This window comes from Brachypodium distachyon, chromosome 3 (assembly GCF_000005505.3).
Source record: "Brachypodium distachyon strain Bd21 chromosome 3, Brachypodium_distachyon_v3.0, whole genome shotgun sequence".
NCBI classification, from domain to species: Eukaryota; Viridiplantae; Streptophyta; class Magnoliopsida; order Poales; family Poaceae; genus Brachypodium; species Brachypodium distachyon.
In genome coordinates, this window is record NC_016133.3 from 27,018,032 (window position 1) to 27,044,917 (window position 26,886).

At 47.9% G+C, this 26,886-nt stretch overlaps 1 protein-coding gene and 1 pseudogene across 1 annotated transcript; one reads left to right on the forward strand and one right to left on the reverse strand.

The window, feature by feature from the left end:
• Positions 1 to 15,398: 15,398 nt before the first annotated feature.
• On the reverse strand, positions 15,399 to 16,780 carry LOC100833901 (thaumatin-like protein). Its single transcript, XM_014900498.2, is given in 2 exon segments — positions 15,399 to 16,450; positions 16,723 to 16,780. Coding segments are annotated over 2 exon segments (942 nt in total). The 3' UTR covers positions 15,399 to 15,566.
• Positions 16,781 to 24,464: 7,684 nt separating this feature from the next.
• Positions 24,465 to 26,271, forward strand: LOC106866393 (annotated as a pseudogene).
• The last annotated feature ends 615 nt before the right edge of the window (positions 26,272 to 26,886 follow it).

Genomic DNA, 26,886 nt, shown 5'->3' on the forward strand with positions numbered 1-26,886 from the left:
CCCTCACGAAGCGCCGATAGAATCCAGCGAGGCCAAGAAAACTCCTCACTTGAGTGACCGTCTTCGGCGGTGGCCAGCTTTGGATGGCTTCAACTTTGGCTTTCTCCACTTCAATTCCCTGCGGTGTCACAACATAGCCAAGAAAAGAAACTCGATCCGTGCAGAAGGTGCACTTGTCAAGGTTACCAAACAAGCGTGCAGTCCGTAAGGCATAAAAAACAGCATGCAAGTGATTTAAATGATCCTCTAAAGACTTGATGTAGATCAAGATATCATCAAAGTAAACTACCACAAAGCGTCCAATAAAAGACCATAAAACCTCATTCATTAGTCGCATAAAGGTGCTGGGGGCATTCGTCAAACCAAAAGGCATAACTAGCCACTCATAGAAACCGAATTTAGTTTTAAATGCAGTTTTCCATTCATCTCCAAGCCTCATACGGATCTGGTGGTAACCACTACGCAAATCAACCTTAGAGAACATGGTAGAGCCGCTCAACTCATCAAGCATGTCATCTAATCGTGGAATTGGATGGCAGTAGCGAATGGTAATATTGTTGATAGCTCTGCAATCAACACACATGCAGGAGGATCCATCTTTCTTTGCTACCAAAAGAATAGGGATAGCACATGGACTAAGAGACTCACGAATGTAACCTTTGTCGAGCAGCTCCTGCACTTGTCGCTGAATCTCCTTGTCTCCTCGGGGTTGGTACGGTATGGCGCTCTATTGGGAAGTGCAGCCCCGGGAATCAAATCAATTTGGTGCTCTATCCCGCGGACCGGTGGTAATCCCAGTGGTGTCTCTTGTGGAAAGACATCCTCGAACTTCTGCAAAAGGTTAGCAACGGCAGGGAGCAAAGACGAAGGCAGATCCTCAAGCAAAAACAAAGCCTCTTTGCAAATAATGGCAAAGCAAGTAGAGACACAAGTGTCAAGTTCAGAAATATCAGATTTGGTAGCAAGCAAACATGTACCCTTTAAACGAATCTCATTACCAATTTTAGGTTCAGATTTGGGTGCACTTGTTTGCCCTATAAATTCTTTAGCAACAATCTGATTTTCACTTTTAGCTTTGGCCAGATTTTTATCTCTACTAGCCCGAGAAAGATCATCCTTTAAAACCTGTTCAGGAGTCATTGGTTTGAGGCCAATCTTATTTCCATTATGCACAAGAGAGTACTGGTTAGTTCTACCATCATGAATTCACTCTCTATCATATTGCCAAGGTCTACCAAGTAACAAGGAACATGCTTGCGTAGGTGCAACATCAAAATCAACAAAATCAGCATATATACCAATTGCAAAATGTGCACGAACAGTTCGGGTTACCTTGACCTTACCACTGTTATTGAACCATTGGACATAGTAGCGATAGGGGTGCGGCCTGATTGTGAGAGCAAGCTTCTCAACCAAATCCAAACTAGCCAAGTTGTTGCAACTCCCTCCATCGATGATGATACGGACGGCCCGCTCCTTGATAACGCCACGTGTTTGGCACAAGTTGTGGCGCTGATTTTGGTCAACCGGGCTGGGCTGCACACTTAACACATGTTGGGTGACAAGGCTCTTGTATTGATCAGCATGTTTAGCACCCATCATCTCCATTTCTTGCTCAGCCGTGCCCTCCGTTTACTCTTGGTCAGCAATCAAAGCATAGGTGTCCTCATCAAGGTCACTAGCTGAATTGTAGCCATCTTCAGGAATAATCATCACACGTTTCGTAGGGCAATCCTTGTGGAAATGACCATAACCCTTGCATTGGTGGCATTGCACATCTCCTGTTCGTCCCGTGGAGCCTATAGATGATGTGCTCGGGGTTGGGGCAGCCGGCATGCTTTTAGTCGTAGTTGGGGATGCCGTACTCGAACATGGTTGCCACGAGCTTGTTTTGTTGGAGGAGGTGGTTGCAGCAGCCGTGCGAGTAGGAGGGGCTGAAGTGGTGCGTCGCGTCCACGCAGTAGTGCGACCTGCAGAAATGTTAGTCCTTGCCTTCGGTTGGCGGTCCTGCACTTCACGTTCAGCTTTGCAAGCAAGATGGAATAAACGCGTGATATTATTGTACTCCTTATAATCAAGTATGGTTTGAATATCCCTGTTCAACCCACCTACGAACCTAGCCATCATGGCTTCATCATCTTCAATGATAGCACAACGGATCATTCCCGTTTGCAGCTCTTGATAATAATCTTCTACAGATTTAGAGCCTTGATTTAAACGTTGCAGCTTGCCTAGCATTTCTCGTTGATAGAAAGGAGGTACAAATCGAGCTCTCATGGCACGTTTTAACGTATCCCAAGTGTTGGGAATATTATTATCATGCAACCTACAATGTTCACTCCACCACGTTGAAGCAAAACCAGTAAATTCACAAACGGCGGTTCTAACTTTTCTATCTTCAGGAAAGTCATGGCAAGTGAACCATTGTTCTACCTCTAGTTCCCAAGTAAGGTAAGCATCAGGGTCATAGCGACCCTCAAATGGCAGCATAGAAAACTTAACCTTAGGGACATTAAAATCATCACGTACCTCCCGACGTGGCCCCATACCATGTCGATTATGATGCAGCCGACGAGGTTGGCGGTCGTTGATGCGGTTGGTGTCTTGTGGGTCCTCTGAATTAGCAGCATAATCGGAATCGTCGGAGGCCGCCATGTCCTCACCATGTCATGCAGGAACTCCAGTGCGGGATGCAGTACCGTAATGCGCCGTTTCAATGTGAAGGGCACGAGGGCGACCAGCTGGAGGTGGTTGTTGTGGTTGTTGCCGAGATGGGGGCTGCCAGTGTGTTCCATCCATGCGAGCAAGGAGGGTGTCAAACTTGGTATTCATTTATCGCAGCATGTGTCTTTTCCATGTCCGTGACATGGGTGAGCAACCACTTGATGTCATCATGCACTGTGCGTCAGCGAGGGGTGAGGTCATCGCCACTGTTCTCTCCAGGGCCTGCCATGGTTAGTGCAAACAAGGAAAACAAAGCACTACAAAGCTCCTATGCACTAGTGGGATGTGGGGAAAAAGGCTCTCAACACTCGTGCAGTTTCACAATTCTTACAAGTTCTTACCATGCAGCAGGGGGTGACTCAGCAATCAACGGTGTCTCACCACGAAGAAGATTGGATAAGCGATTGCCAGGAGACACGAAACTCTGCACAAAATCGTTTAAAGTGGAGCTTGTGTGGCTGATATTAGTACCAAGGATAAGCAATGAACAAATAGCAATACAAAGTTGACAATATTGTCACAAATGCTAGTCCTAGCTGCTGGACTTCGAGTAGTACAAGTAGGATAAGAATCTAAGCCCAGATGATGAAGTGAAAAGCCGAAAACACGAGCACAAGAACTCAAATTCGATGATTTTTCCGAAATGTCCAGTAGGATATTTTTGGGTTTTGACCCTCTTCCTGAGCTCCGATTGAGCTGAAATTTTAACAGCAGCTTCCTGATGTGGCCCTTGATTTTACAGAATTTTTCCAGATTTTTCTAGGCACTTTGAATTTTCGAGCCCAAAAGCAATTTTGACCAGATTTGCCTCTGGTTTTGGGCCGAAATTTTTCTTTTTGATAAAGGGGAACCAATCTCAGATCTCTTATATTTGCTTCTTTAGCACAGGGAAATAACTAAATAACTTTCTCACTCACAAATTTTGGGTAGAAAGAGCAGGGGTAAAAAGCCCAAAAGCAGCTCTCTCTCTCTCTTTCTATCTCTCTAGTCTTTGACTTTTTCAGATCCACGGTGGCTGGGATTGATGGGGGTGATTTGGTGGTGTTGGATGAGTGATTTGGCAGCGGTGGATGGGGAGAACATGGGTGGTAGCAGATCGGGTGAAGTGGTGGGGTGTGGTGACAGCAAAAACTCCAAGAACTCGAAGAACACGAAGAACAGGGGAAACAAAAGGGGTACGATCTGGTAGAAAACAAATCCAACTCGAACCAACCTAGTCCAGCAACTTGACACGAAGAGTGCAGCAACAAATCAACAAAGCAATAAGTAATCGAACATGCACGGCTCAGATCTGGTGCTAGGACAAGGTAACTGAAAAACAATATTTTTGTGGGGCTTTTTCTAGACTGTAGGTAGAAGAAGAAGAACTAAGGGATAACTGAAATTTCTCACCGAGCAACTTGAGCTCTGGTACCACTTGATGCGCCCCTTGGTTGCTAGGGGTGGTGGTTGCAGCAATGGCTAACTTATCTAAACAAAACCCAACCAGCCAAAGGGGGTGGTGGTTGCACTTATATAGAGGGTGGGAGGTGGAAGAGAGGTAGGATTTCAGATTCTAAGATGGGCTGGGCTGTTACATGGCCTTGGGCCCATTAGAAGTGCAAGTGGCAGCCCAACATCTCTTCTCTTCCCATGACTTTAAGTGGCTGCAGCTTCTCGTATTCTCGTAGTAGTTGCTGCACCGTTTCCTTTCGCACGCGTGCCCTCGTCCTCGAAGTTCGACTCGCTCCCATCCTTGTGTCACGGCTCGGTCCTTCATTCCTAATCAACATAAGAGCATCTGATTTAGGCAGCACCATATTCTCATTTACATTGTCCATAGTACAAAGAAACAAAAGTACCTGATAATTGAGTTGGCGCACACGAGCACGAGTAATCCGTCCTTGTAATGTCGCGGTTGTATCTGTGGGGTGGATGTCCTCATCAGGAGATCTCTCGGAGGTGTGGCTCCTTCAGAATCGCTGAGTGAACCCGGGCGAGTTCTTTTGTGTGCCTGGATGTCTTCATCCGGTTTCTTGAGCCTCTCCGCTTCAAGCTTTTGCTTCTTGACGAAATCCTCCTTCTCTTTGTTCAGGTCGCGCTGAGCCCTAGCAAGTGAGTTAGCATATAATTGCAACTCAGCAATACTGGGATCCTTCATGAGGACTCCCGACTCCAGGGCTGCCTGGACTCGAGCTTTCTCTGCCGCAGAATATCCAGCCGGTAGACATGCGGATGCACTCGCGGCCAGAGGAGTCTGCTTTGGGTGGCGGGATTTGTCATGAAGACTTGAGCGATGGCGATCTCGGGCGCAAGATCGCTGCTGCTATGGCAGCCTTCCCGTTCTGAAGAGTTGCCGGCGTTGCCTGGGATCGGGCTTTCTGCAGACTGGGGTGGATTGCTGTTGGACTCGGAGTAGGTTCCAAGGGAAACCTGCTCTGTTTCGTCGAGTGCGCCCGGCGAGGTGAGGTTATCACGGCAACTCCCTTGATCCGAGCGGTCGCCAGCGTCGCTAGGGACGGGGCTATTCGCACGTGAGGATGGATCGTCTTTGAAATCAGAGCAGGTCCAAGAGGGGACTCGCTCTGCCTCCTAGAGTAGTTTCGATGAGCCTGTCGGCGGGTCTTTCTCTGAAGGAGAAAAGAGAAGCAGTTCTTCCGGAGTCGAAGGAGTCGAACACGGTAATCGAAGGATACCGGATCGGACGTGGAACTCACCGAATATGAGATCCAAGCGGGCATCAAGCTTGTCCAAGACTACGGGGTTGGACTGAAGGCGAACGGCAGAAGGCTCAAGGATCGTCGACTCCGCCTGAGTCGATGATGGTTCTGCTGGATCTGGAACCGCCAAGGTCGTGTTTCCAACACACGTTCTTCCACAGACAGCACCAATAACAAAGATGTAACTTCGACAATGTCCATATTGATGGACTTGTACCAAGGAAAGAGGAGTGTGTGTTGGTGAACTCGTCGGCTAACAAGGACACAGGGGACACGATTTACCCAGGTTCAGGGCCCTCGATGAGGTAATACCCCTACGTCCTGCTTGTCGGATCTGTATTGATGAGTCGATTACAATGGTGTGCCGCAGAGTCTAGAGGCACCGAGTCGTCGAGTGCGTCTAGGCGACTTGTATCTAAGTGGGGGGGTGTCCTCTTGGCTCCCCCTCCTGGTCCTTTATATATGCAGGAACTCAGGTCTCAGGTAGAGTCCAAGTCGGTTACAATGAAGAGATATACTCTAATTATCCTTCCTTGTCTTGAGTCGCAAGATTTGGCATGTAGACTCCTGGAGTCGAAGTAGGCTTCCTTGTGGACCCCCAGCTGGGCCGTATTGGGTATAATCGAGTCGAGTACGTGGTTAGTCATAACCACGTCAGGCTCCCGAGGGAGACTCGTTCTGCATCGTCAGGTGATCCCGACGAGTCGTTGTTGCTATGGCAACTTTCTTTTTCCGAGCAGTCGCCAGCGTCGCTTGGGACGGGGCTTTCCGCACACAGAGGTGGATCTGGTTCAGAATCGGAGTGGGTCCTGGAGGAGACCTGTTTTGTTTCGTCGAGTGGCCCTGGCGAGTCTGCTGGCGAGACTTTTCCTAGGGACGAAGGAAGTGACGACTCCTCCGGAGTGGGAGCAGTCGGACCCGGCAGTTGAAGGATGCCAAATCGGTCAGCTCGGACGTGGAATTCCCCAAACACGAGATCCATGCCAGCATCAAGCGTGTCGAAGACCGCGCGGCTGGTTGAGGGGTGAGCGGTGAAGTGGAAGGACCCAAAGGTCATCAACTCCGCCTAAGTCGACGACGGGTTATCTGAATCTGAAACCGCCGAGATCTTTCTCCAACACACGTCTTTCCCACAGACGGCGCTAATGACGAAGTTGTGACTTCGACAATGTCCATATTGGTGGACTTGTATCTAGGAAAAATTGAGTCTATGTGTTGACGAACTCGTCGGCTAACAAGGACACAGGGAACACGATTTACCCAGGTTCAGGGCCCTCGATGGACTAAATTACAGAAAACCACCACATTAGTGGCTAGGGTTTCAGGTAGGTACCAGTTTACGTTTTGATGACTAAAAACCACCGGATTAGACTAAACATTCCGTTGCTAGCGGATAACCCCGAAACTGACGAGCCGGGTCTACTTGTCGGGCCAACATGGCATGACTGCGTGGCCACGTTCCTCTATTCCTCCTCTTTTACGTCCTCCCTCTCCGACCAGCTCCAGCCGCTCTCTGCACGCTCCTTGCCGACAAGCCCACGCCGGCGGCAGACCAGCAGCAGAACCGCCCCACGCCAGAGCCTACGTTTCTTCCCTATCTTTGGCGAGCGCGTCGCTGCCCCCACATCCATGCTGCCTTCGCGTAGTTCCCTAGCGCGGAGCTTCGATCTGCCCTAGCCGATTCTTCCACATCGGTGCCCCGCGCCCTCGCACTTGGTCTTGCATGATGACGGCGGAGTGAGCCCCGCCGTGCAGCCCCATTGGAGCCGTGGATGCGCGTCGGCCGCCGCTCTGCCGGCCCGCGCGCACTGCTCGTCATCGCCTCCGCACGTGCTCGCCGTCGCCGCTCTGACCAGCGCAAGCCACGCCATGGTCTGCATTGGCAGGAGCGCGAGGCCTTCCGCACCAACCACGACTCCACGAGCCCTTCAAGGTCAGGAATCAATCAATCACACCCGACATCATCTTCCGCACCAACCACGAGCTCTTCAAGGTCACCAATCAATCAATCCCACCATGTATCATCAAATAGCAAAACAGATCATCAATTTGATGGAGATTAACTAGATTTCTAGATGACATTTCAGTCTCGTGCATTTATGAAGAAGCACATGTAGAAATTCGATCATTTCTCCCGCCACCCCCTGATGGCTCGTCTCTGCAGGCAGATCTTGGCCGGCAGCTGCTGCCCACTTGGACGAGCTCGAGGATGGTGGGTGGAGACCCGAGACCACGAGGCCGATGCCCATCAACGAGCTCGGTCTCTCAGGCAGGATGGACAGGTCGCAGCGCTCTCGGCGGTGCCAGAGAAGAGGGCGGCGACGTGATTTGGGTGGAGAATGGAAAGAATGCAGAGAGAGAAAGAAGAGATGAGACAAGTCCTTGCTGCCTTGCTGGCAAGCCACGTTGTCCCGACCACTGGACCCGGCTTGTCAGTTTTGGGGTTGTTTGCTAGTGACCCAACGCTTAGTCTAATCTGGTGGTTTTTAGTCACTAATGTGGTCGTTTTCTGTAATTTACTCCCCTCGATGAGGTAATACCTCTACGTCGTGCTTGTCTGATCTTGTATTGATGAATCGATTACAATGCGGTGCCACGGAGGCTAGATGCACAGATTCGATCTGGCGAGTGCGTCTAGGCAACTTCTAGCTAAGTTGGGTTCTTCTTGGCTCCCCCTCCTGGTCCTTTATACATGCAGGAATCCAGGTCTAAGGTAGAGTCCTAGTAAGTTACAATGAAGAGATATACTCTAATTAATCTTCCTTATCTTGAGTCGCAAGATTTGACATGTATACTCCTGGAGTCGTAGTAGGCTTCCTTGTGGTCCCCTAGCTGGGCCATAACGGGTATACTCGAGTCGAGTACGTGGTTAGTCATAACCACGTCAGCCTGCACTAGCAAAAACACTCCAAACGAGAAGGATGGACCGCAGCTGATTCCAAGAGCCATGGGTCACAGGACCCAAAAATCCGTGTCCCTCTGCTAATTTCGCTGACGTTCCTAATTCAACCAGTTAGGCTGCTCATAGTGGGAGTAACATAGGTGGTAACATAAGTGCCAACTAAGCAAATTCTAGATCATATCCCAAAAGAACTCTTGATTTCTACTCCTATAGATCAATTTGTTTGTTTTGAGAAGAGAAAATTACACAAAACCACCACATTTGGGGCACTCTACTAGGAAAACCATCTTTTTTTTTTCAAATTACCATCGTTTTTGGGGCGGGACGTAATCGCGCGCACTGATTCGGCAGTTGAGTGTGTTTTCACTACTACAAAAACCATTACTACTGCAAGCTCCCCACTGACGCGGTAACAAAATGCGTCAGGCCAGATGGACACCTCTGACACTTCATATAAAACGTGCCAAGGGAAGCAACTGGGAGCACACGGCAACAAACAAATCTGACACTCCCTCTCCAGACGCGTCAGAGAAGTTGCACACCTCTGACGCCCGCTCTCTACTGACGCTTCTTTACTTAAGACGCGTCAGAAGAGTGTTACACAGTTCTCACGCATTCTTCCGTAGAAGTGTCGGTGCTTTGCTTGGGGAGACCTCGGACACTTCTTGGGAGCAAAGCGTCAGGGTCCTTATGCTACTGCACTGGCTACATTTTTTTTTGTGACTTGCGTGCGTCAGAGGTCAAATGCACTAGACACGCAATTCGAGATGAACATATGTAAAACAATGTAAAATGGATTGATAGATTTATAAGAAAGATAAGATAGCATTGCATATATATAACATCGATTACAAAACACGTCCTTACAATAAAAGAAAAACTAAAAGTAGTAAAAACATATATTATAGCCAGATATTAATTAGATACAAATAATTAAAAAACCGCCATCGTCATCGGTGGTGGAGTCGGAGCTGTCGTCGTTGTCGTCCACGTGCATGGCGTCGACGTCGGCCTAGTACTCCCTCACGGCCTGCCTCCCTCGCTCCTCGACAGCGTTGGTACGCTCCGAGTTGAGGAGCGCGGTCTGGTACTCCCACTTCTCCCGTGCCTTCGCCGCCTCTAGGCCGCACTTGATGGTGTAAGCTTCCGCCTAGGAAGCACGCTTCGCGGCCGCTATCTGCCGACGGTTGGCTTCACGAGCACGTTGCTCGCAAGTGTCTAGGAGCTCGGACACTTGGAGGACGTGCTGGAGCTCGGGGTCGTTCTCGTCGTCGTCGCTGCACCGGCGCCGCAGCGAGGAAGACGGACCCGCACGTCCTCAGTGGGATGAGGACAGGATGTCGTCCTCATGCCGGGGCCGCTTTCATGGCGGCAAGCGGCCTCGACGGCTGGCCGAGCTCATCGCTGCGTCGTTTGGCGGCGAAGGCAAGGAGGGCGGCAACGCGCGCCCATGGAGGGTGGGGGGAGTCGGGGATGGATCGCCCACGGCGGGGGGGCGGAGCGAGGACGGAGCGCCCATGATGACCCGCCGAGCTCTCGGCCTGGTCGACGCGCTCTTTGCCCCTGTCCTTGGCCATTGGCATTCGAAAGAGGAGCGCTGGGGAAGCGGAGAGAGCTAGCGCTATAGGGTAGAGAACGATGTGAATGTTACCTGCACGTACGAGAATATATAGCCACGTTCGGAGATGGTAGTGGGGAGAGGAAGAGGCCGGGAAGAGGAAGAGCATCGATCGGTTTGTGGGAACACGGGCGCACATTGCGCGGGAAACCAAGAGCCAGCATAACTGACTCGTAAAGAGAGTACTAAAATGTCACACGCGTTAAGGAAATGCGAAGAGATTCCATATCTCTGACGTTTCCTCCTGCATGAAGCATCAGAGGAGCTACACATCTAACGCTTGCTCGCTTTGGAAGTGTTAGCGGTGTTTCTATGTCTCTGACACTCCTTGTATTGAAACGTCAGCCGTATCGTAGGGTTTCTGCCTCGCCTATAAAAGGACCTCGATCGAAGCGCACTAAAGACACACTTGCACACACTTCATCACACCTATGGGCAAGACCACTCGTAGACGAAGTCTCGGCCGACCACCTCTCCCCCGCGTCCGGTTGTTGCCTCGCCGTCGTCGTCGCAACTTGCATGTTGCCTCATCGGTCTCTTCCTCATCGTTGACCATGCCGAGATCTGATCGAACTCCAGCATCAGCTCGTCGTCTTTTTTGTAAGAATGCCCATCTGCTCGTTGTCTTTTTGGTAAGATTACAGAGGTGTTCCAAGTAAAAAAGGACGATGGGCATTTCTTCTTCATTTCGTCCATGACCTTCTCCACCATCCTTTTTTTCATTTCCTCCTTGATCGTTTCTTTTCCTCTGCCTTTTCCTTTTCTTCTTCCACAGCGTGATTTTCTTCTTCTTCTACATGAATCACTTCTTCATCCTTTTGTCTTCCACAGCTTGCTTCTCTTCCAAGGATCTTCTTCTTCTTCTATGCGGTATAAATCAAAAATTAGAATTCTCGCAGAATATACGAACGGCAGCGGTCCTTTTGTTTTTAATCCTAAGAGCAACATCATGGGCGTGTATCCTGTTAAAATGCGTCAGCCTAAAAGTCATATCTGTCGCGTGCTGGGTGCTAACGTGTCAGAGGAGGGAACGGCAAGCGCTAACGTTCATCCCTGAGAAAGTCCTGTCTGACGAGTTCCAAAGTCACCTCTGACACTTGATTAGAGACGCGCCCGTTTTGCGTCAGCATAGAAGGTTTTCGACGGGTCAGAGATAACTAGTTCTGTAGTAGTCTTTGATCGAAAACCTGATAGGGGGCCCACTTGTCGATGCCACCATGGCTCCATTTTGGACTAGTCGTCCACCTGTCCGAGCCTGACTGAACCCGAGATGGTTGCAGAAACCACCACATTTCAATGACTTGTTGCAGAAAACAACGTTTTTTTTGCTAATTTTCTCACAGAACCACCGCAATTTAGTGAAGTTTTTGCACATACCACTGATTCTGTCGTTTGGGGTGCACAAGCTCGTTTCTGACCGATCGATCCCACATGTCAGGTTGACCAGCCCAAGACGGTGTGCCGTCCATTAGTACTTCACAGCCAATTCCGCCCCCGTCAGTTAAGAAGAAGAAGAATTGAAGAAGAAGAAGAAGAAGAAGAAGAAGAAGAAGAAGAAGAAGAAGAAGAAGAAGAAGAAGAAGAAGAAGAAGAAGAAGAAGAAGAAGAAGAACGTAGGAAGAGGAAGAGGATTAATGGACCTTGGAGTAGCTGAAGTCGCAGACTTTGAGGCAGGGAACGGGGCGACCCGGATCCACGGTGGAGGTTGGAGGGCTTTGATGTCGCGGTGGACGATGTGGTGGGGCGGAGGTAGGTCGGCACTAGGAGGAGGAGAAGCAACGAACGGACAACACTGACGCCGTCTCGGGCTGGTCAACCTGACAGGTGGGTCTGAGCGGTCAGAAATGAGATTATGCACCCTAGACGAAAAAATCAATGGTAAGTGGAAAAACTTCACTGAATTGTGGTGGTTTAGCAAAAACGGTGGTTTCGGCAACAAGTAACTTAAATGTGATGGTTCTGCGCAATTTACTCCGGACAGGGTGGTCGACTTGTCCAGTGGGGAGCCACGGTGGCACCGACGGGTGGGCTCTCCTATCAGGTTTTCCATCTAAACGCACTCAACTGCCAAATCAGTGCGCGGGAGTACCTCTTGCCCCAAAACAGGTGGTAATTTGAAAAAAAAAAGTGGTTTTCCTAGATGGTTGCCCCAAATGTGATGGTTCTATGTAATTTTTCTCTTTTGAGAAGGGGGCTATACATGGTCTTTTTTTTTCGGGAATGCCATCTTGGCTAGCTTTATTAATACTCAAATAATAGTGACATCATCTATTAGAAGAGGAACAAGAAAACTTGGAGGATTGTCCAGCCAAACATTCGGTGGATCAATCCTAGCAACCCTAGCTAGCTCATGCGCTACCTGATTAGCCTCTCTTGGACAATGTTCAATGACAACCTTCCGGAATTCCTTGAGAGCATCAAGGCAATCAACATAAATTGTGGCAGCTGGAGATGAGGGCCAAGAATCACCTGTCATTTCTTGAACCACCTCCAAACTATCCGAGTGGATCACAAGATTTGAGCAGCATAAACTCGCAGCAAGTTGTATCCCACGCCATAATGCCATTGCTTCAGCCATGGTAGCATCGTAGACAATTGGAATCACACCATTTGTCGCACCAAAGAAAGCACCTGAACCATCTCGGATCACCGCACCTGTAGCGCCCACATCCAGATCATCGAAGTAGGACGCATCAACGTTCAAATTTTGCATACCTTCGGTTGGTTTTGCCAACCATGACGCCGAATCCAAGTATGCTGAGAATTGGCCCGAACAAAATTCATAGTCAATGCTTGAATTGATAGCGCCGATCTTGGAGGAGACTGGATCGTGATAGGGAAAAGGTGCCCGATCTTTCGATCAGAAGGTAGCTATCGATTATGGTGGAGATCGAGGTTGATGATCCGACTACAAACGTGCGAGACGTTGCGCCTTAGCGATTGCTACACCAACTTCCGAGGTTATTGACCACGTCGGAGCTAGATCAACCTGATCACGAAGGATCAATTCCTGCAAGCAACCGAAGAACTGGCAAGAATTATAGATGCGATCAAGATATTGTGAATATAGATGAATCTTTATTGATGGGATTCTGCAAGCGCGTAGTACGGAAGGTCGATTTGACACTTGTGTCTATGGCAAAGATTGGCAATGGCTAAGTATTAAACTAAACAAAATCCGAGTCTAAATGATGACCTAATTGGGGTATATATAGAGGGCATGCGGCCAGTCTTGGGAAAGGAGGACGAAAACCCTCTCTAGGTCGGTTTCCTTAACCTACACGGACTCTAAAAGTTCAGCCCCTTTATGTGGACGAATATTACATGGGCCTGGCCCAAACTTAAAGGTGATGCAGCACCATATAATCATATGGATGAAATCATGAAGTAGAAAACTCTATATTTTGTCCACATTTTGATTTCTTATTATGGTGGTTTTAAAGTTCTGAAATCTCCAGTGGTGGCGTCATCTTCAACCCTCACACGCTTGCTGCCATCCTCACCATGCGTGATCATGCTCCGGTGCTTGTCCCTCTCATGCATGCTAGGTCCATCATTCCTAAGTGTAACAAACACATTTGATTTAGACAGCATCATATTCTCATGTATGTGAGGAATCGTTCCAAGAAAGAAAAGTACCTGATAATTAAGTTGTCATGCACGAGCTCTTGAGAGGTCCTTCTGTTGTAGTTGTAGGTGCAGCGGTGGTATCAACATGTGGGATGTCCTCATCAAATTGTTTCACCCTTCCTTAGTTGTCTGCATTCCCACCAGATGTACCAGGAAGCCACAGCAACCAGTTCTCCAAAGGAGATAGGAGAGATATAAATTTTGTTAGCTTCGTCACCAGCTAGGAGATCCTCCAGGACCGAAGAACCAGCTCGGTCCAACAACAAACTTTGATCAATGAGATGCGAAACTCCAAGGGCTGTCCAAACTGCATGAGCTCTCACACAAGTAAATAGCACATGACGAAGGTCTTCCACCTCAGATGGGCATGTAGCACATTGGGCGCTCACCGGCACATGACTATTTGCAAGAGTTGCCATGCAAGGGACAGTGTTATGTAAACTCTTCCATCCAAATATTTTAACCTTTGCTGGAACTTTTAATTTCCAAAGTTTCTTCCAAACCGGGTGTGTACGAGTTCTTCCAATGCCGTTGGTCCTTCGTAATTTCTCTCCATGTTGAGAATCCCATTCAACATGGTAAGCCGAACGAACCGAGAATACATGGTCCACTACACTGAGCAATTGAGAAAATGATGCCAATGAGAATTGTAAATTTTTGAGTGACCATGAGCCAGTAGGCCCATCTATTGAATTCGCCTCGAGGCCTCTGAAAGTTCTGGACCGGCGCTGAGTTGATTTTGCCTTAGCATCATGCATAGGAGTAAATTACAAAAAACCACCACATTAGGGCTAGGGTTTCACTTCGGTACGAGTCTACGTTTTCTTTTACTAAAAACCACCAGATTTGCTTAACCGGTTAGTCGCTAGCTTCTAAGCGCGAAATTGACAAGGATGGCCCACTGTGAAGCCTACGTGTCTTGTCAGAACGGATTGCCAGCATCGGCATTGACCGTGTTCTCGCCCCCGAAGGCGACCGCGAGCTCCTTGTCTGCCCATGGGCATCTCGCCACCGAAGAGGACGACGTCACCTCGCCCTGGCCGCGCACGCACAGACGCTCCCAAACGTCGTCGCGACCACTACGCTCGAAAAAGAAGCCTCGCCAGACCACCATCGCCGCAGTTCCCCGTCTCTCGCGGACCTCTCCCTTCCCCTCCCACTGCTCGCGGCACGCCGCCCCCGCTGCGGCGCGCCGCCCCTGCTCACCACGTGCCGTCCCCGCTTCGCCGCGCCTGCTCACCACGTGCCGCTCGCTCCTGCTCGCCGCCGCTGCTCAAGCGCTCATACTCATTCGGGTTCGAGCGGAACATCATGGGCGCCATGGACCAGGCCGCCGTCGCGGCCACGGCTTCCCCTCTCTGGCGCTACCGGCTGGGCGGAGGAGGCTTCAGGCGCGTCTTCTCGCGCTGCTTGCCCTCGCTGCGCCGCCGCTCGCCCCGTTGCGACACGCCACTGTTTGCCGTGCTGCTCTCCGGTGGCTCACGCCCACGCAAGATGTTGCTGCGGAGTATGGCGGCTCCGGGCTGCGGGCGCGGGTGGGAGCAACGGCAGCCCCTCATGCGGGCCTCCAGAGCGGCGACGGCGTGTGCATGCAGAGGCGAACGCGGCGGCTCGCAATGGCCGGCGGAGCAGCGACCGCGGGCACGTGCGGAGGCGACGATGACGGCTCATGCAGGCCTCCAAAGCGACGGCGGCGTGTGAGACCGGGCTGGGAGAGACGACTCGGTCAAAGTCAAATAGCGCAGCAGCTGATGTGGCGCCAACTAGGACCTAAAATGCAGGCCCACCTCGTCAGTTTCGGGATTAGGTGCTAGCGACCGATTAGTTAAGCAAATCCGGTAGTTTTTAGTAAAAAGAACGTAGACCGGTACCAAAGTAAAACCCTATCCCCTAAGGGTCCATTCGGTTACTCCCATACCTGTGGGGTTTGGGAGGGATTGATCCCATTTTAGTTCAAGTTCCCTCAAATCCCTCTCAATCCTTGCAGGAAATTTCATAACCGAACAAGAAGGCTTAGTGTCGTGGTTTTTCGTAATTTACTCTCATGCATGCATAGTGATACCAAAGGAGCAAAACGATCCATAAAAGTAGAGAACTCGGCCATGCATCGACAGATGAAATCAAACTTGGGCCACATGATCGGTGTCGGCTGCGGCGCCCATCTGGAGGGGCAGAAGTTGAGCACGTACTCCTGCGCGTGGCAGCGGGCCGTGGTGGCGGCCGCGTCGTAGGCGTAGCTATAGTAGTCCGGGCAGGCGTCCCTGAAGAGCCGCGAGTAGACGCTCCCCTTGCACGCCTCCGCCGTGCCGTACGCGCCCCGGCAGCAGAAGGAGTCCAGCCCGAACGCCAGGCACGCGCTCCTGCACGCCACCACCGTCGGCGCCTTGGCCTTTCCCGGCACCACCACCTGCAGCTCTGGCGGGCACACCGCGTTCACGTCCTTGGCGCACCCCGCGATGAAGCACTTGCCGCTCCGGTTCGCCGGCCTGCTCCACACGGCCACGGGGAGGTTGTACCCGTCCACCACGCTCACGTCGTAGGAGCCCGTCCCGGCCTCCTCGTGCAAGCTCACCTCCAGGAGCGTGGCGGGAGGGGCGCCCACGGACCCGTTGCAGGCTAGGCGGCCTTCGCAGTCGCCCGTGAGGCAGCGGCTCCTGCTGGTGGTGGCGCCGTTGAAGTTGCTGCAGCCGGTGCGGCCCCAGAAGCGGCCGCTCCAGGAGGACGGCGCGTCGACGCGCTTCGATTAGCCTGGCGGGAGGAAGAAGCCGCCACCCGCGAGAACCGGGTGGCCGGAGTTGGGCGCGTTCGCTGGCCACACTGGGAACGGGCATTTGTTTGTCACGTGGAACGTGACGCCCCTTACCTGCACCACCGTTCCTGCAGAACGTAGATTTTGTTATCGGAGTATCTAAATTGCCTGAATTTTAGTCAGAATTCCTATATTAAATTCACACTCTCTCTTCGTATTCATAATTCATTGCTGCCGTACTGCACAGCAGGCAGCTGGCACTTGTGTAGTGTCAGTGTAAATCATGTAGTTCCTCCGTCCAACAAATGATATGTCAACTTTGATTAAATTTGAATGCATTTATACTTGAGACATCTTTTATTGGACGGAAGGAATACAAGCACTGACTCTGATCTCTCACCTGGGAGAGCCTGCACCAGCAGGAGGAGGATGCACGGGAGGAGCAGAAGATTAGCCATCTCTTTCTCTCGATCGATCTCGATCTTAGACTAGGAGGACTGCCTGGATTGGATCAGAGGAGAGGCACCCGGGGGCTTTATACTACTACAAAATGCAGCGAAGAGATGAGGATTCAATCCGCGAGGGCCATGAGGTGCTTGTGTTTGTGTAACTTGCATTGCAATGGAAGTAAAGCTGAGGCATGATGAGGGCGGCGCTACCTGGTGCACCGTGCACCACACCTGCTGGGCCAAAAAGGTTACTCCGTAGCTTGTTCAATTATCTGTTTATTATCCGTTGTTGACGCACACGCTACGTATAGTCCTCGTACCGTGCGTGCCATGGAACCAGTAGAAAAAATCTGAGGTTGAGGTTTACCCTTTATCATGCTTCATCATATACAAAAATAAAAGCAGAGAATTCATACAAACATGGTAAGTACATTCATGGAAATTTCTCAGTTGATGATCTGAGACACTCATCTCACACGTCGATATTTGTATAGTCTACCGTTTGGTTTTGTACCACTGTTTTGAAATTTGAATGTTCCGCTCAGCAAGAAAACAAGTATGCCTTGTGTTGGGCTTTCTTGGTTTTATGTAGAAATTTCTTTTTATGTATGCCTAGGCCTTTTTATTTTCGTGGGTTGGACTCTATGCTGGTATATTTGTTTTTATCACCCTTTTCACAGATGTGCCTTGCAATTAAAAACTGCTTGCACATGCGAGGAAGCTATCTATGAAACCCTAGCGGTCAAGAAAAGACCTAGCCATCCTCGTTGAAGTAAATTTCAATCTTCGGCGGTTCCCCTCGTCTTTGACTGCCGTTTCGGCGTTGAGAGACGGGGGGAACCACGGATCAACGCCTGGCATCAGTTTTGCAGTTTTTTGATTAAGTTTGTGTGTTCTTCGCGGTGTCATCTTGACGGTGGGGATGACGTCGTCTAGAAGATTTATGTCCTAGCTCCGTTCTCGTCCCGGCGTAGGCGTCACGTCCTACTCTATGGGGTCAGTGGTTCTCGCGATTCTTCTTTTGGTGTTTTTGGTCTTTTTCCTTGTCAATTCATCAACGGAGAAGCAGTTTCACAACTTGCCTTGTAAGGGGTGTGTCCCCGGCTATGGTGCGTTCAACGATCTTAGGTTTCCATTGTTTGAGGTGGGCGACTCAAGCGGCTTTTCAAAACATATAAGGTTAGTCCAGCTTGTGCAAGCATGGTGTTTTGCAATTTCGTTACCGGTTACATGGAGAAACGTCAAGATGCGGAAGATGGATCTAGAGATGTTGATTTCGAAAGACCATGATGGATCTTTTAGTTCTATAGTGGATTTTCGTTTCTTATGTTCGTTTAGCTTGTTTCGATCTATTGTACTTTCTTCTATGAATCAATAAAGCCAGATGGTTGTTCTAAGAAAAAAAAAGACTGCTTGCACATTTTTGACACATAATGACTTAAACAAGGCATGCCCATAAATAGCTATGCTCCAATAATTATCATGGTGTACTTGTTGTTCATGGGAGATTCAGCTGGACTTAAATTTGATTTTTCAATTGAGAGGAGTGAGGTTAGAACATTTTCTTTTGTGGATCTTACTAGAAATATAGTTTTAAGCAGTTTTGGTTTGTGTATATTTTGAAAATCATATACATAATCCTCGTTGCACATTATGACATCTAAATTGCACAGAAAAACATTTATGCAACTTTCTGTCTCAAAATGTGCAACAAGGTTGTTACACATTATCAAGCCTCAACATGCACATAATAATTTTGTGCAACTTTTGGGTTTAGAATGTCTAAATGTGGCTTGTTACACACTATGAAGTCTCCACTTTCACATAAATTTGTTGTGCAATTCTAAGTTTAAAAATGTGCAACCTGTACTTTAAGAAGGCAAAAATCGTATATAATTTTTGTTTACAACTTTTAGATTTAGAAATATGCAATTGGTAAGTTGCACTTTCCGACACTACCAATTGTACATAAAAACAATTTTGTGCAACCTTTTCTTTCAGAAATGTGCAATTGTTTTTTGTAGTTCAATATTCGTTTTTTTAATGGGGGAACTAGTTTTAAGCTTAAACTACTTGCACATTCTAAAACAGCCAGGTTGCACATTTTTTGTGTGTGCAATATGAGTTGAGCAAATGTGCAACAATTTGCTAGAATATTTCTCCCAATTTTGTTCATATATAGAATTAATAAAAGTAATTAAACATCTTGACCACATTACAGGCCTCTAGTCGATTTAGTGTTTTTCTCTCGTACTATTATTTATCCATGAGTTTCATAAAAACTTTAAAATAGTGAGCTTCTTTGGGAAGCGGAAGGGTGGGACACGGCTCCCAGTGCGCATCGAATCCGGAACATCAATCGCGAGATGGTCGGCGGCCTTTTTTGCGGAAGGAAACTGCGGGAAAAGGCCTACCTAGATGTATTCGGGAGCTCTCGGCCCATGTTTCGGTACGAAACAGTGCTGTATACTAGACCAAGCACTTAGATTATAAGGACCGAGCTTGACAGCCCATCTTGTCCCTTGGCTGAGAGAACGTGTTGTTCCAAAATGGGTGGAAGTGCGGCAAATGGTCCAACTCGTCGTTGCCTGGCCCATATTGTGCCGTTTGGATTATGTCCCAAGGAAAACATCGACAGCCCATCTTTTGCCTTGGCTGATAGAACGTGTTGTTCCAAAATGTGTGGAAGTGCGGGAATGGTCCAACTCGTCGTTGCCTGGCCCATATTGTGCCGTCTGGATTATGGCCCAAGAAAAACTTCGACCCTGTGTGGGGTGGGTGGGAGGATGGCAATCACATTTAATTATACCTGCGACCACTGCTGCTGCTACGATGCATAACCATCAGCTCTTTTCAGACGACCCAATTCAACGCTGCAGGCAACGATTCTTATTTCTTGTGTAGATTCATTCCGTTCCACCATACCCACAAATCATCAACCCCCGCGACCGCCCACACACACCCCACGCCCATTCATCGTGTGGCCGATTTAGGGTTCGTCCGAGCTACCAGCCGGCGGCGATGAACAATCTTCCCCCTGTTGCACGAGCAGGGATAGCCATGGGAGTTCGGGTGAATACGATGTAAGTTCAACCACGCCCCCCCCCCCTCCCCACCCGTTTATGTCCGATTGATGCTGAGTTATTAACACATCTCGACCCCCTATTCTGGAAGCTGCTAATTTATTTTACCATATGCTGTTAGCGACGGTATGTCTTCAAATGTAGGTGAAGAAACCGGGCCGGTTGAGATAGACATAAACAAGCCGCCTGTGAATTCAGAAGACGCTATGCCAGATTCAGTCGCGGGAGCTCCTGACTCCAGAACACACCCTCAGGACATCTGTAAAATTTTCCCCTCAGACGGATGGGCTAGGAGGTATTATATTATGTCCTTTAAACTAATTCGTGTATTGTCTCGTGTCCGGATGCCTCCTATGCAATGATAATTTATCGTTTTCGGTATAGATAATGTAAGAAATTCGGTTCATACCAGTGTTGTGTCACTACCTCCGTGTGGTTTACAACGTGTGAATAATCGTGCAGGGTCCGGATCGGCAATGCGCCAGATGAAAGGAGGCCAAATTGTAACATCCCAAATTTACAAAACCCTTTCATATGCATTTCATTCATGAGCATCATGCCACAATTGCATATTTGAATCAAATTTGAATTCCAAAAGTTTTTAAAAAGGTTTTATTTCATTTTAAACCCTAGGGTTTCATCCATTTGAGCTTTGGATCTTTAAACCAATAGGGTTTGACTATAAAAGGGGTTTATTGCATAAATAAGCTATCCCATAATTTTTAGATATTTATTGGAGTTGAAAAACTATTTTATTTAAATAGTTATATAGCCCTAAAGGCATTTATAGGGCAAATGTATTTTTATATATTTTATTTGAAAGGGAAACTAGTCCCAAAAGTTGAATCATATTATAATATGATTTTACAAATTTTCTGGAATTTATTTGGATCAATTTGGAATTCAAAATCAAAAGTTACAAAGGTTAAACAGAAAAAGAATAAGGAAAAAGGAAAAGAAAAAAAAAGGGAAACGGACCGACCCAACTGGGCCGGCCCCCTTACCTGCCACGCGCTGCAGCCCAGCAGCAGCCCGCAGCGTGCGCGTGCCGCCGCAAGCCACTAACAGGCAAGGCCCGCCTGTCAGGGTCTTCTTCCCCGCAGGGAAAGCGCCCGCGAATCTTGCCGCGCGCCGTCGCCGCCGCCATCACTGTGCGCCGTCTCCTCCGTGCTCCCCGCAGCCTGCCGCCCGCGTCATTATAAAGCCTGACGCCCTCTCTCTCATTTCCTCCTTTCCTCTTCGTCGATTACGCGCCCACGCTGCCAAGATTTGTCGCCGGAGCAAGCCCGCCGCCGCCGTCATTTCTTGGTCACCGTCGACGAACGGGTACGGCATCATCCTCCCCTCCTCCTCTCTTTCATCCGCCTCGTCGTCGCGCTTCTCCTGACCGAAGCTCCGCCGCCGCCGCCGCGTCTCCGCCGTCCTGGGCGTCAACCCCAGGCACCCCGAAGCGAGCCACCGCCACCAGCGTCTCCGTCTCGTCACGCCGCTTCTCCTCCACGCTTTCCCGAGCCCCCAGCCTCACCGGAAAAGCCCGCCGCCACGTCCCCACGTCACCGGAGTCCGCCGGAACCCTAGCGCCGCCACGGTGAGCCCATGCTCTATCTCGGCCGTTAGATCTTGATCAACGGTCCAGATTAGATCACTTAAAATCGAAGGGGTACGGTTAGATCTAGCCGTCCTTGTGTTTTAAGTTAGATCCAACGGTCGCGATTTAATTTAAATCCTGAACCGGTATCCTCCAATAGGATCACGCCACGTGTCCCTGTTAAAAATGAAAACATAAAACCCGGTCTAAATTAAATGGCATATTTGCAGAAAAGCCCCTAGAACTTCAAATGCTCATAACTTTTAAACCCTTTGGCCAAATTTGACAAATTTTACCTTTCTGAAAAGATCTTGACATGTAGAATCTTTTGGCATAGTTTAAATTTAAATTTGAATAACTTAACCACAGTCAAATTACAGAAAGGCTTTTAATGCCATTTAAATCATATCTTTCTATTTAGAAATCCTTTTTAATTGAAACCAGTGCCCAAAAAATTTGTTTTATTGTCCTTTGTCCATTGGGACAGAGAAATAAAAAATTTTGAATTAAATTAATTGGCTGATGCCAATAAAACCTTGTTTTAGGGTTTTAATCCCTTGATTTTGTATCTGGATTTAACCTAGCATAATTATTTTAATTGCTAATGCTTTGGACCAAAAATATAATCTGGTTTATTTCAAAATAAAATCAACCCAATCATGTCACATGATATGCATTGCATGATGGCATATATTTCTGTTTGCTTGTATTGTATGTTTATGTATGCATTGTTTGTTTCGTTTAGTTTTGTCAGACAGCGAACCTTGTGACTGACTGTGAAGAGTGCTTGAATTCCAACTGCTATCAAGGCAAGTTCACTTTGACCATTATCCCATTATTTTATTATGCACTAGTATTTATTAGTTGCATTGTTAGGATTATTATTGTACCTATGCTAGCGATGATTCTCCTAGTAGTATAGGATACCCTTGCCATGTCCTTACCACCAATTGCCATCGTAGGTAGTTCAATGCTATGCTATGATAGTATACGAGGGTGGTATTATTACAATGTGACGTTATTGAATTAAAGTATGGTTTTCCTAGTGTATGGCAAAACAAGTAATTTAATGAACCATCCTGGGTGGACTGCTTTGAGTATTCGAGATGTTATGCGACGTCAGGTCCATTTCTATGGGTCCCTCTGAGTCGAGTCCCGTGGATTCGGGGATGGATCGTCCATGGACGTCTCCTCATGGATTCGGAGAGCGCCTGCGTCGCAAATGTGGAATGCCACCCGGGGTAACCAGAGACTGGACTAGTTTCCTGTTTAGTAGCTTCCAATACAACCACATGCTAATATGGAATCTGGATGGATGGAGTAAGAAATATGAACCCAGATCCGAGGGATTGTACTGAGGTAGTTGTGTAGGTGAGAGCGCGGGTCCCTCAGATGGTCTGGGGGATTATGTTCTGAAAATTCTTGAAGTCGATGTCGTTGCTACTCTACCCTGAGGACAGCAAGGGATTAACACGTCAAATTCTTGTGGGAAATGTGTACAACCTCTCGAGAGTGTCAAACTAAGTACTTAGCCGTGTCCCCGGTTACGGACATTTTTGAGCAACTAGATTTGGGGTTGTAAGGAAGGTCTCACTCATTCCAATTTCTTAGTAAAATGAATGGTTTGAACTGGGTAGGAGCATTGATGTGTCTACTTAATGTGCTCTAGGTTAATAGGAGCATGTGTGTGTCTACCCCGTGTCCAATAGAGATAAAATTATTTGGTTAAAAATGATAGTATGAAACAGTGATGCTTTTATGCAAATAGCCGAACACCACCTAGCCAAATATGCATGTACATTGTTAGGTCTGTTATAACTTCCAGGTCAACTTGCCAATACATTCAATGTATTGACCACGTAGTGGCTGTAATTAATAATGCAGGTGAATCTGACGAAGAGTGAGGTTTGTCGATGTTCTTTGGGTCATGTGGTTACATTCCAACATGCTCTCTCCTTTGGGAGTAGCTGTGGCCCATTTGCTCCACCTTTTTCCGCTGCCGTTTGTGAAACAATATTTTGTTATCTTGAAACTCTATTTGTTATGCTGACCCAAGGGGTTATGCAAGTTTGTAAGTACAATTAAGTTCTAGATGATGCGATGTAATAAAGTATTTTGACCTTTGTATCTTGGTATTACATCTTGAAATTGTGTGTGCTGGTGAGTCAATCCAGGGACTAGCACATTAAGCATAGAGATCGAACCCTGTACAAGGGCGGTCGCTTCACAAATCCACATAGGGCTTGTGCAGTTGAGGTGGCTGTCCGCTCTTTTGCGGAGGATAAACGAGGAGAGGTCATGTATCCGGCTATTAGTACACAATTCGATTCGCTTGATGAGGCGTACAACTACTACAACCTGTATTCTTGGGAAGTTGGATTTGGTGTAAGATATTCAAAGTGTAGGTTGAATGTGCACAGGAGGAAGTGTATGCAAGAGATAGTGTGTGGCTGTGCGGTATGTTCACTCATTCCCGTGGTCTTACATAAAGATGAAATATATATGTTAGCATTTGTGCCGAATATCTGACCAAATCAATATCTAATATTTGTTATGATAACGTGTTTTCATGCACAGGGTAAGCCCATAAGAGAAAACAGTAGGTCAACCAGATGTGGCTGCCTTGCAATCATAAGGCTGCTTAGATCTAGCAACAACGGATGGTACATATGCGAGCACAGGGACGTACATAACCATCCATTATCAACCACGTGCGGCGAGAAGCTACACTGGCAGTCTCACAGGCACATTGATAAGTATACAAAGGAGTTAGTGTGGCATCTAAGAGAGAATAACGTGATCCTAGGCAAGGTTTACAGTATATTGGGAGTTTCTTCGGGACAATGGAGAACGTGCCTTTCACGAAGAGGTCCTTGAAAACATTGTGTGGCAAGATAAGCAAAGAACAATCCGACTAGGATGCAGTAAAAACAATGCAGGCTTTCAGCGCAATACAGGACTCCGATCGTGATTTCAAGTATGTTGTTCAGATAGCTTCAAATGTTGACAGCGCAATCCGACTATGTTGTTCAGCATCATTCTAGGGGGTGTCCTGATGAGGGATGAAAAGGTTGACAGCTTCAAATGGGTGTTCTCTGAATTCATAAAGATGATTGGGGGGAATGATAGCCACCCAAGAACTATACTCACAGGTATATTTTTTATCAATTTATACGTTTGTGTCGCGTTCGTGTAGTCATTTAAAGATTATTAAAATATTTTCTGCGCAACTGTAATTGTAACATACTGCTGATAGTTAATAGTAGTGTCGTTCAATGTTTCAGATCAAGCCAGGGCCATGGAGGTCGCAATAAGCGAGGTGTTGCCAAACACTACCCACCGATGGTGCAAATGGCACGTGCTCAAGAAAGCTAAGGAATGTCTTGGTGCCCTGTATGGAAAGAATTCTGCCTTCCGTTCCGAGTTCCACCTTTTGATGTCCGAGCTATGTACGGAGGAAGAATTCGAGAATGGATGGGCTAGCATGTTAGAGAAATATGGCTTGCAAAAACAGCCATTCCTGACACAGATATACGAGGTAAGGCATAAATGGGCAAAGCCATATTTCAGAGATGTATTTTGTGCTGGCATGACGAGCACCCAACGTAGTGAGAGTGCAAACCATGTCCTAAAGGGGCCGGATGCCCTATGCACCTGTTTGTGAAACAATACCAAAAACTACAGTTCGACCGGGATCAGGAGGAGAGCTATCAAGAGAAGCGAACTCGAATTGTGAGTACCCACCAATAAATATAAACATAAAAAGGTTTTTCTTATTTTGGTATGTCACGTGTGCTGACGTGATCTGAATCTCTTGTTCCATGCAGTTTGGCGTAGTACTCCGAGCAAACTTACCTATCGAGGTGCATGCCAGCAAAGTGTACACGAGGAAGATGTTTGAGCAGTTTGGAAAAAAATTATACGAGTCGGGCCAATATAACGTCGAGGAGCTGGAGCATCACAGACTGTATCTGGCCAGGCATGACAACGCCGCTGTAAAAGAAAGATGGTGCAAGGTTACGTTTGCGGTTTCGGTTGACATTGAGAGTGACAGAGCAGAGTGTGAATGTGGTTATTTTGCACATTCCGGAATGCTATGTGCCCACTCGTTGAAGGTAATACGTAGTATTCATGTATACCCAACGATAAAACACTGACGGCAATTAGAAGGCTGATGCATCTGAAAATTCACAGGTGCTAATTCATCTGGGATACAAGGCTATACCGTCAAGGTACATCTTGAAGAGGTGGACAAGGGAAGCGCGAGATATACTGCCACAACATCTCATCAGGTACCAAAAAGATCAGGGCTTGCCTTCATGTACACTCAAGCCTCCAGCTCATTTGTTTCGAGATACAAAAAATGGGCGATGCAAATGTAGAATGCTACGTTGAGGCCATGCAAGTCCTACTCAAGTTGAAGAACATGTTGGAGCCGATGAGTGCGGTTAAGGACGGATTGGGAGTGTCAGAACGGGATAGTTCGGAAGGCTCGTTCCGTAACGGTCGCGCTGCAGCTGTTGAAGAGACACCCGTCCAAACCCCAGCTGGATGCATCTGTGGTGGAGCGGTTCGTCGAGGTGTGTGAGCCAAGCAAGAAGTCATCGGTCAGGAGACCCACATCAAAAAGAGACAGGCCACCATACGAAAATTGTTCAAAGAGGACGAGGTTTTGCTCGATATGCAGGAAGCCTGGTCACAAAAATGTGACCTGCCCGGAGCGTGGAGACAATCCAAAGAAACCAAGGAAGGAGCCGACGTGTTCAAACTGCGGCGTTCTTGGCCACCGGAAGTCTAACCGTGGAAACCCGAAGATACTAATGATGTGAATGCTGTTATCAACCACATCTGGAGACACATAACTTGATTTAAATTGCGCATCTGATTTATTTGGTGATGTGGGTTAGTTTTGACACGTGGACTTATTGAATGATTTATTCGTGTGTGGACAATAAAATTTACCCGTTTAATCCTGAAATTACCGAAATTTGTTTTGCACTTTTGTTTATATTCAGCAAAAAATATTGTTATGCTAGTGCTAGTAAATTTCTCCTTCGACAGGTAAACATGCAAAGTGAAATTTTGTTAAACATAGATTACGCTTCTCTGACACTGTCAATCGGTGGACGAGTACCGTAGTACCATGGTTTCGGATGCTCCGTGCGTTCTACGCGGGCTGGGTGCTTAAGATTGACGCCCAATCAAAAAAAAAGGGTATACTTTGACGGCCCAACGTGAGCTGTTCCCCGTTAAACTACACCATAGAACTATGGGCCCAAAGGGGGTCCGATGTGCTTATGATCCTCTGGGCTTGCCCACACCGAGCTTACATATCCACTGGGCCTACTAGTATCCCCTGCATCGCCGGTGTTCACTGTATTGAAACATCACGATGAAACCGGTATTCTGTGTACCAGTACGAATGCTCGTGCGTCCGTCGATAT